Source organism: Macrosteles quadrilineatus, unplaced genomic scaffold, assembly GCF_028750875.1.
Source record: "Macrosteles quadrilineatus isolate MER2022 unplaced genomic scaffold, UCM_ALF_1.0 Scaffold_4__1_contigs__length_99947679, whole genome shotgun sequence".
In the NCBI taxonomy this organism is placed as follows: Eukaryota; Metazoa; Arthropoda; class Insecta; order Hemiptera; family Cicadellidae; genus Macrosteles; species Macrosteles quadrilineatus.
In genome coordinates this window covers 10,394,169-10,405,685 of record NW_026542597.1, presented here as the reverse complement: position 1 = coordinate 10,405,685, position 11,517 = coordinate 10,394,169, and the positions used below count along the sequence as shown (strand labels likewise).

At 35.1% G+C, this 11,517-nt stretch overlaps 1 protein-coding gene across 1 annotated transcript in view; it reads left to right on the top strand.

Annotated features, from left to right (window-relative positions):
• The first annotated feature begins 9,388 nt into the window (after positions 1 to 9,388).
• LOC128991883 (GTPase-activating protein) overlaps positions 9,389 to 11,517 on the top strand; it is a 24,763-nt gene continuing 22,634 nt past the window's right edge. The window contains exon 1 of the mRNA XM_054415139.1: positions 9,389 to 9,453. Coding sequence (XP_054271114.1) covers positions 9,399 to 9,453 — 55 coding nt within the window. The 5' untranslated portion in view covers positions 9,389 to 9,398. The remainder of the gene's footprint in view (positions 9,454 to 11,517) is intronic.

Here is an 11,517-nt window from a genome sequence, read left to right as displayed (position 1 = left end):
CCCAAATAGCAGACATGCTGACAGACAAATGACTGACTTTCTGTCTTTCCTTCTCATATTCATTCGCCGCTCTCCGTCTCGGTGTGGAATTCTTATTTCTTGTTATATAATTTGTGAACTTTGGTAACTATGATCTCAACAGTGTATACCATTTTTAGAATATATTAAATATGTTTCTTTTTCGTGCCCATTGTATGATCACCAATCCGCGGACAACCTCATCCTTACAACACTGTTATAGGAAAGATGTGCGCAGCCTTGAAGGAAGTACAGTAACATCATAAAAAATTAACATAAACCTCAAAACATCATTTATAGCTTTCAAAACCGACACATTGCCTGCAGGTAACTTCATAATTTGCATACTCAGATGCTTAGCAGCCAGAACCTACAAATTATAAATATGCATGTTTCTATTTCTGTTTTGTTTATTGTTGAACTAAGTTCTTATTTTGTGTTCTAACCTAATGAAATATTGTAGTTTGTGGTGTGGTTAGCCTTCTGTACCTCAGGAAAAGGCCCTTTTGGGACATTGCTGGAAAACTGTCTACAGCATTAAGGAAAATTTGTGACCACTGAATTCAATGTTTTTACACGAAATAATTTCTCTTTACCTTATTGACGCATATCACCTTGGGCACCTTTGTCGTATATATTTTAAATAAGCTTCGAAAATAAGATCAGTAAGGCTGTACTTAGGGTAATATGAAATTAGCCTGAGCAAACATTCTAAAAATAGATTAAGGGTAGATTTAAATCCAAATCATACCCCAACGGTATTCTTGTAGGACTACGATAAGGTCAAGAAGGACCACTCCTGGAAGTGCATGAGTTTTCCGTGAACTGGCTCACGTTACTATACACTATTTTAGAGAGCAACGACTTGGTTTAGTTGAAACTTTTGCCAACGTCTACAGAATGACCAACACCTTCCGTTTCCTTCCTGTTTATTTTTCGCCGATCACGTTAAAAATACATATCAGCTTCACAGGTGCGAGCAGCGGCAGGATCACATTTCATCGCATTGACTACTAGATTCTACGAGGTAAGAAAACCAAATTATGCGAAGCTCGGTCTTCGATTCTATTCACAACATAATCTACAGAATTTCATCAGTACCTAAAGTATCCTAAAAACTCTTTAAGATTATTTTGAAATAGTTGTGATTATAACTTGTATTTGGAAGGGTGGCCTATTTTTGTGATTTTTAACTCGGGAGCATAACGTGTTTGCGGACTTTACTCGACAACGACTGGGCTGGACTTTATCAAACTGATTATTTTTAATTAATCTCTGCCTCAGAATAGAGCGAATATATTCCTTAAAGACATTAGGAATTTTAAGCGAATTTCTAGAGTAAATTTGATATTTAAGTTACTCATTTATTTCTTATTAAATAGTTTAACAAATTTAACCGTCGCGTGTTTTCTCCTATTAAAACAGAATGTAATATTAAAGAAAAGAGCACACGCCGATAAACTTTCTCTTTTATTGTTTTATTTTTTAGTAAATTGTTCTACAAATTAAAAATAGTATTGTTAAATAAAGAGTTCAATTTGTTAAGATTTATTCTGGTGATTACTTTTCTATTTAATTTACGATGCTAAGTTTATGTAAGTACATGATATGGAGTATATCAAGTTTGAATAGAAAAATTAGAGTGAGTGGGATGCTGGATCTAACAATAAAACAAAAAAGTTACGTCGAGCGAAGCCGGCGGGTAACAGCTAGTAATCAAATAACATGTTGAATGTTTTGTACTATAAAACGAAAAGCTATCACAATAGTTCCAAACCTGCCAATAGTGTATTTTTCTAACTTATTTTTGTGATATTATAATCAGGCAAATGGAAATATTCGCTTAGACTGCAGGTTTGCTGCGGAAGGGGTATCTTATTTCACTCATCTTCTAACAGTAACGTTCTTTTACAAGCAAAAGCTAGGTTAAAATTCTTTAAAGCATAACAATAAAATTCTAGAGCACAGCTGATTTCTAGCGTTGAACGTCGTTGGCTCCATAGAGGTATTTTTTTAAGTTGAGCACTCAATGTTATTTAAATGGGTTTCATTAATTCACTAGTGAGTGTTTGAAACTTTACTTCACTCGTGAAGTAAAGAAGTTGTTTACATCATGCTTGGGAAGTATTACATGGTAAAATATTATTACAGGATTTCACAAAATATCAGAACAGACTCAGTATAGATCATAAACATAAACAAATTACCTAACTGGAAGAATTCTATAACAATGACATTAACTTATGGTTTGACAGTTCCATTTAAGTAATGTTAAATAATGTTTACATTCGGCCTAGTGACATCATTTTTTTATGTTTATGATCCATCACCTTTTCTGTTCTAATATCTGTGCAGTGTTTAATATCTTTGAACCAGCTGTGTGGAAATGTGAAATGAAAATTAATTCATTTGACAGTCTGCTTCTTTACATTTAAACTTTGTGAGATTGTACTTTGTTACCATGGAGACCAATCAATATTTACTTTTAAATCTCTCACCTCAGAACTTTGAAAGCCTGTGGGGCAGAGTCCTACTGCAATATCGAAGGGGGAATAGTTCTATATGTATCCTCGAGCGGTAGCTTTATTTTTGTCCAATTTGAGTCAAATCGGAGTAGTGTTTGAGTTTATCTCATACAAACACACACACTCACACAGACACACATACTCACAGACACCGCCTCTTTATAATAGTATAGATAGATAATACACGGGATAAGAATATTGTATACGATTAAATAACCATTTTTTTTCTTTCAAGTTCATCCTAAAAGTTCAATTTAACACCTGTGTGTGCTATACATCTTAAAAAAAAATATTCCATGTTACAGTAATTTCAATGTGTGAATGCTAATACATGCAAGATGAAGTAATGACGCACACTTATTGTGGAAATAGCATTACTGTAGTTAAGAAGGTGTCCTGAGGGGGTGGATTTAAATAAATCATATTTTTACCGATTTAGGGCAGTGATTATGTGCAGTTTTTAAGTATTTTTGTCAAAATGCGACACTTTAGTGCCCTTGCATGTTGGAACGTGTCAGATACGCAGTGAAGTGTTGTGGGTGTGGGATTCCTTATTAAAAGGCAGATTAAAGGATGTCGGCGTGTCAAGAGCCGGAAGTAGTGTCGCGTCATCCCCTCCCCTTCCTCCGCACATCCCCCACGTAGCTGACACGGCCTCCTTCATATAATCGTCGTACCTAAGCCACTGCCTTTGATAAACCAATCATTCGAGGTAGGGCCCTACCTAGAATGCTTACAACTACGCAGCATTACAATAACTTTGTATAAAAAATAGCAAAACCCCGAAACACATACAAAATTGCCAGTCTTATAGATATTACTCTTAATTAATTCTTCCTTAAAAACACTCAGTTTTATTTGTAAAAAATAGGCCTACTGCAAGAGCACCTCTTTCAACGTAAGGGTGCAAAGTAACATGGTTTAATGTTACCAATTATTTCTTTAGACTGTGATGGTTTCTTCAGTACCCTCTGATGCCAATAAAACTTTTAGTTTATTGAATGAAAGCTTTATTTTGAGCTAAACATTTCTGATTGTTTTTAATTTATAAAAAAATTGGAACAAAACTGGATTTTATACTAAAAGAATTATAGTTTACCAACCAATTAGTTGTACAGTATAAGCCAAAGCCTTGTTAATTGTTTGGAATCTTGTCACGCCAAGAGAACCCAAAGAGAATGTTAACTCTTTTGCATGTCTTACTAGTTACATTTCTAATATTTCAACAGTTTTGTTTTTGAAGTATACGAAGCTCAAGACTAGCTATAAGGACTTCGTATCTAAAACTGATCCACCCTTCATCCTGAAGAAAACACATTAACCCTGGAGGCATTACATTAAGTTCCTGCAAATCAAGAATAGTTTTAAACAAGTTTTCCTCAATTATATTTTAAGTAGTAATGATATAACCAATTTATAATTATTTGTATAAACGAAATATTTATATGAAGATCTGGTAGCTTTTTATAAAAGATGTTTGACACAGTTATAATATTGTCATTGATGAAATATCAGTTCATTTATGATATTGTATTCAGTGACAGATCAACTATGGGTCTTCCTAGAAGCCGGAGAAAGGCGCTAAAATCGTATTGATATAAACATTGTATTTTATAATTATTAATTTGAAATTAGTTTGACACAAACGATAACTAACACTACAGATAATAGAACCACAGACAAGGGGGACAAAAAACTTTTCAATGATAGAACTGTACTACTAGGGTACTTATTAGTAGGTACAGTAGTAGGGTTCTATTATCTGTAGGCCTACTAACACTTAAAGTCTATGAATAATATGGACGAGCTAATAGTTTTATAATGTACTTTGAATAAGCTTAGTCAATCGAGTCGAAACTACTTGCATGTAATTTGAGTGATCCGATAAAAAACGCGGGAGACGGTTAGATTATACCACAGACCAAGGGAAACATTATTTCCTAAGTCAATGATTATTCGAAAAAGACATCTCATCTATATGGAACAGTTGTCACAATTTGTTTACTATAAACTAATGTAGTTGTGGTGTGAGCCAGTCACAGATTGCTCTAGTGCCTAAAACTCTATTTTGTACCTTATTTTTTTGTAACTGACATAGTTACTGGGCCTCTTAACAGTTGCTATAGCTCATAATTAGTCATTCCATCAGATTTGACTTGGCCATCGTGTGCTCACATCAACTAAGACAAATTTTATCTAAAACCTAGCGACAACTGTAACTTGGGGATGGAATGTCTAACCATAGGGAGTAGACATTGTCTCATTCATTTTAAATGTACGTAAGAATTTTACAATGTTCTATTTTCAGAATGATTATTTTTAATGGGGGGATTAAACCCCTTATATCAATAGAAAGAGGGCTAAGCGCGTAGGTCAGCTGTGTGGTGATAATTGTAATAATTCCACTAAACCCACTGACTGAGCGGAACATGATGTTGGTACTGTAGCGGAGTTGTTAATGAACAGACGACCTTGGCATGAATGTTATGTTGTCATGGCAACCAGATATCACAACACGTGGTGGCAACACACGATCAGCTGATAACAGACAGTACAGTATTGTACATGAAGCCTGTCACGTACAAAGAAAAGTAAACCATGCTGGGCAAATTTGTTTTAAATGCAGGAAACCGGTGTTGATATAAATTAGTCCATTAGTGGTCCAAGTTGATCAGAAGAAAGTCCCTATGAATGAACGGACCTCTTGTAAGCTGTGTATGTTTGTTATACCAATACCACCGTCGACAGAAGAAAAACTAGAAACGTGTAATCTGACTTATGTATAGGTTTAAGTTCTGAAGCACTGTAAACTTTCAGACAAAACTGCAGTTTACAAAGGAGACTTTTTTATTTAACTGTATGAGATGTTAACAATCTGATGTCAAGTATCCGTCCGGACTAGGCAAAGTCCGTAGGCGTCCGGATTAGTGAGGGAGTACTTCGCACTGTTATGTTTTACCAACTTTCATCATAGGTAAAAAAATAGATAGATAGATGTGCAATCTAACGGGCTAAAAGGAGACATTTATTTTTTACCATATGATGACTTCTCTCCAGTTTATTAGTTTATTGTAGACAGTTTTGTTATTTACTTTTTACTACTTTTCCCTCTTCTATTAGCTTTAACAATACATATTTTGGCCAAATAAAACGGTGATGTAATAAACTGGACAACTGTCACTTCTCCTGTATGTCACACAATATATTATCAAGACTTACAGGAAATGAATAACTATACAGAATGCCAGTGATGTCACTAAATCAGAGTTTGACATTAGCAATTAGCCTATCCTACAGCAAGGACTTAAGCCGGGTTTACACTATGTAGCAAAACCTGCTATATAGCAGATTTGTGTAACATCTAGCAATGTTATATAACATTTGCTAGAAGTAGAAAAAGTCACTTTTCAAAAGTGCTATATAACACTGCTATATGTAGCAGATTCTGCTATATATAGCACAAAATTGTGCTATCCATCGGGAGTCGGTAAAGATCAAAAGAAATGCGTGCTATATCTAACATTGCTATATGTAGCAATGTTATACAAATATTTTTCGTCTAGCATCTGCTATATGTAGCATTTAGTGTCAACAGTTCACAAAAGTTCACAGTTATAGCCTCCTGTGTACGGACGTTTTGCTCGGGGATCTTTGTTTACAATGGAAGGACTGTAAAGCGACAGTGCGTGGGATCGGGATGCTCGTAACGATCGGCCGGCCGGCCCGGCCTGAACAGTCCACAGCCGGCCGGCCGATCGTTACGTGTATGGGGGGCCTAATTGAACTGTTCCGTGGACAACCGGCCGTTGTAATCATACGTAAAACGTTTTTGAATCTACCATCGCCTTATTTCGCGTTTTAAATATGGATCGCTTCCGCTTCTGACTTCCGATCACCGTGATAGCTGCCTCGAACAATGTCTCTTCGGCTCGACATTTTCGATACAGAATGTAAATGAGGTTGTGCTACATATAACATATAGCACGGGCACCGGAATCACAAAATTGTCTGTAACTTTTTTGTATAGTAAAAGTTATATAGCAATGTTATATAGCAAAAGTTATATAACAATATTATATAGCAAAAGTTATATAGCAGTTTTTGCTACATAGTGTAAACCCGGCTTAAACCTGACAACTATGAGATGTCTGTACGAGTCCCCAAGAACTTGTTAAAATATGAATTTCATTGTAAGGTAGCTTCAAAACATTGATGGTTAAATTCAACGAGCCTAGATTAAGTTGCAGTGTTGCAGTTAAGTTCATTTTATACCACTACGGACTCGGGACTACCTCTGCTTGTGGTATATCATATAGCCGTAAAGATCTAAATATGGGGACAGTTTTTGTTTCCTAAATTGGTATGACTTTATAACTTGAATAGACACCACTAAAATAGTCTAATAGAAATTTAAACTTGAAGCAACTATCTACATTATTACTTCAATTAATTATCATCGAACTATTTACATGTTAAGTGTAAACATTGTTTTCCTCCATTTTCTTTATTGGCGTCTATTATTGTACTGTTTACTGTAATAACAACGAACCACAAATTACCATTTTAAAATAACAGAGGAGGCCATCCGAAAATATAAGATCTGTTTAATGAACAGCTTTTAAAGTAAAAAATCTTATCACAGATTAAACAAATGTTACGCGATCAAGACACTTTACCTTCATAATATTTACATCAATTCAAAATGTTTTCAATCCTAAAACTCATGTTTATCTAAGATTCTATTTACATACAGATTATACTATCTGTATGTGATTCGTAGCAATCCCCTTATCGAGCAGGAAGTTAAATTTGTCCTTGTAGACATCGATAAAACAGTTCAAATAAACAGAGTAATCAATAAGTGTGACTTATTGATACCCGGAAGTGCGACAATGGTAAGGGCGGAAGTACTAAGGACAAGAGCTCCTTTACAGCTGGCCCTATTTATGTGTCAAACGCAGCGCCGGGCCGTACTACTTTTCCAGCACAGGAACAGAAAGCGACCACTATTGCATTGGTATAATTATTTGTTTGGCCCGGAAGCAGTGGGCTCGCGCGACGAGGTGTGGTGGTGGAGGGGAGGAGTAAGTTACACCATTGAGGAAACCGGCCCAGTGTTGACAACCGTACCATGGAAAAATAGTCGTACGCACATGATAACGGCATGGCCTTCATTACACAAAAGCTGTATTATGGGCGACTGTGTGCAATTGCACACAATATAAATGATTCATCCAACTCGCAATAATTATTTCGAGTTGGATATTGGATGAATCATTGTTGTATTCTAATTCTACTGTAGTCTTAATCATAATCAAAATATCGTTGATGATATTTAAATAGGCCTTCGTTATCTTACTATTTTTTTACAAGCAATTACATAACTAGATTTTACGCGAGTAGTAAACTAATTTACATTCGCATTACATGAAACATCCGTGTATAAAATAATGCCTTTTGAATTTCCACGCAAGCATCAATCATTATTTCTTAGAGGCTGTCTTAAATGTTTGTAAACTGAAAAAAGTAAAATAAACAATCAACTTACCATTACTGTAGTAGTGTAGTATGCATTTAGTAAGTATTTTCTAGTAAAATCTTGCAATTCCCCCCCCCCCATGTTTCATACTACAACATTATTGCATTATTATATAATGTTGCTGCCTATAGAATGGAAAAACTTACTGTTTCTGTTTGCTTAGATCTTTGTCAGTGTTTCTATTTATCGTATTGTAAATTAATTCATTGTTTCTGTTTGCTCTGTTTTTGTTTTGGTTTCAATTTTTTGCATTGTATGTATTGATATTTCTCGTTGACTGATCTGTTATTGTTTCAATTTCAATTTGTTGTATTGTTAAGCTTATTGTTATTTGCTTTTGCTTGTGAAATTTGTTGCACAGTAATCATATCAATTTGTATAAATTGGCAATTTGCCGTTGAAATAAATCAAATGAATGAAAGTACGGTTGTAGCCTATCGGGCGCAAATGTATTCCTCAGACAGTGTAATAATATAGTTTAATAACTAACCCGGTCTTATTTTGCTTACTTACACTTAACAAATGATTCCTTTCTAAATTCAATGAATTGTCTATTTAAAATAGGTAAATTCGCCGACTTACCAATTACAAGCCACTATCACAGACAGATATAGAATGCTACAACACATTTCGTGTTTAATTAAAACGTTTATTGTCACGTCACATTGATTAAATCAGCCTGGGATTAAATATCTAAATTGACATTTTGGAGTTTAAAATCATAAATGGAATATGAAAATGGTACAAACCAAATTGGAGCTTATAGGTTCTTGTTCTATCTATAACAATAACTTTTAACTGGCGTTGTTGGCGATATTTAACAACTTGAAATAAACTTATAACTTGAATAGGAGTAAACTAGGAGTTTAGGACCCTTGAGTACCTATGCAATTAGACCTGTAATGTGTGGAATTTTAAGATTTTAGTCGTGCTACAACAGTATAAGCAAATATTACACAGCACGGTTTTTAAGTATAGGTTAAAACTGTCAATTATTTATTAAAATAAACATACAGTACGATACACTATAAGTACAGTTAGTTATGGTTTCTCTAAAGAAAAGATTCTATCTCATAGTTTGCAACAGAATAGAATTGGAATCCATTTAAAACTTTCATCTCGATTAAAACTGGGAAACAACAATGGCAGAATGAAGTAAAGCATTGACAACTAGAGCACTTTCATTCATTAGCGAAATAATTACCATTTCCATATTGTGTACATCATTGTGTACGATCTAATTTCATTGTTGCGTTGGTTAGCACTGCGGAGCTTTCATTCATTTTGCCCAGTAGATCCTGGCAAATGTAGACAACATGGCCGATGTCAAACGTAACGTTCGCGTCGAGGAGAGATTGAGGATTAAAATTGTTAGTAAATCGTGTATTTCAGTATTGTTTTGTGATAAACAGTGAATTTAATATGTGTTTTATAAGTGTGTGGTGTAATTTTGCTCAATTTGTGGTGTTTTGTGGCTGTGTTTTCAAAGTGAATCGTCACCTGCCCATGCATTGTGTAGGCTAGATTGCAGTGCTGGGTCGAATTTTGCGCACTGTTGACACATATTTAGTGTTGAGCACGTATCGCTCTGTCCTGCATTACAAGTTCTTACTACATCAAGCTCCTTAAATTTCGAAATTTATGTTAAAATTTTAATGGACATCTTAAATATAAGTGCCACTTTACTAAATACCCTAAGTTACTTTACTATGTTCATTCAAAGTTACACAGTATAATTCTCTAACTTAGTAGGCTATTATGTTATTTAATGTAAAGGATGTTGATCAGTTGCCTTCCGGTGATTTTATTGATAATAATAACAGAATTCTAGGGCATATAAGTATTCATGCATTGCTTCAGTACCGGTGGTGACTTGAGCATTTTAACTGAGCTGTACTTAAGGTGTGCAATACCGTACTGTTAGCTTTTCTTCAAACAGTGTGTTTAAGAGCATAGGCCTATGATAAGTCTAAATGTTAACTATGCTAACTATAGCCTACTATATAGTTTTTAATAACAGGCCATAAGTTATGCCCTTTAGCCTACAAATAATTAAGTTAAGTTCACCCTAAATTACTTACAGTTCCCAATGGGCGAATTGTCTAGCCTTTAACTTAACCCTAGAATGCTCGTAAGGGGGAAAATTTTCTCTGGGTAACTTAAATAGCATAGGCTACTACGATTTTGATATGAGAGAAAGTATATTAACTTCAAAGCCTATGTAAAAAGGCGCCCCCAGTGCTTTCATCCCTCTGAGTTCAGTTCAGCTAAAGTTTCTGTTCGCACGATCAGGTCGGGTCCAGGCGAGAGGGTCGGTGGGGTTACTTTAGTGAAAACATTTAAGTTTCTTGCAGGTCACTCACCCCTATCCCCAGCACTGCCAATAACCGGTAGCTTTAGCCGTAGGTTTAGTTCCGCTAGTAGCGACCCTAAGTCAATTTTGGGTAGGCCTAAGTGTAGGCCTACTTTTTCCCATGGGGCAAGTAGGCCTACCCCCCCCCCCCCCCTTTGACTGAAATTATCTAAGAACAAAGAAAACTTTGTTATCTCTTACCGGTACTTAAATGACAAAGAGAAAACTTGCACTTTTTTTTAAGGTTTTAGTAACATTCAGGGCCTAAGTAAATTACAATTTTAAATATTAAAGTACCGGTACGGTATAGGTCTAGGTAGTGATCAATTTTAAAAACCAAAATAAATTATTGTACTTACATTAAATGAAATAGTGGAATCACATGGTTTTTATTTTATCTTTAGAATTTCTAATAAAGCTGGTGTTTCCGTTTTCCCTTGCGGAGGTTCACAAAAAAGCGTATAAGTTAACTCCCTGAACCGGTTTGAGATAAGTTAGCCTAAAATTTGATTATAAAAAATCAAAAGAAAGCTATTTTTTCCCTCTACAATCCACTTGCCCCAACCCAACGCATGTAGCCTAATAAGTTATGCAGTGGAAAGCTACAATAAGGGGGGGGGAGGGGGGGGGTGTACACTTACCCCAGATCAAGGGGGAAGTGTGCATCCCAAACATCATTTTACAAAAGAAATTCTCAAAAACACATAGGTACCTAATTCATATGTTTAACAAAATAAAAAAAAAAAACATATAACCTACACCATTACAAATAATAATCTCAGCAAATTTTATTTCTACTAGCACCTACATGCATTTTTTAATCTGTGGTCGAAGTTGTTTACTATGTGATTTGGGGCGTACACTTACCCCACTTGACCTTAGGCATTTTGCAGTTTTTTACAGACTTTTTTACAGTTCAAAAATAAGTTAGGGTTTGTAATGTGGTGCGATTAAATTGCCCTTTGTTTTACTGAACTATTCCTTGAAAACTTGATGGGGTACCGGGTAAATATTTTGGCCCTAGGCCTATAGGCAGCTCTAGGTGGTTAAGTCTAGAAACTTCCTTGAAGTTTTCATTATTA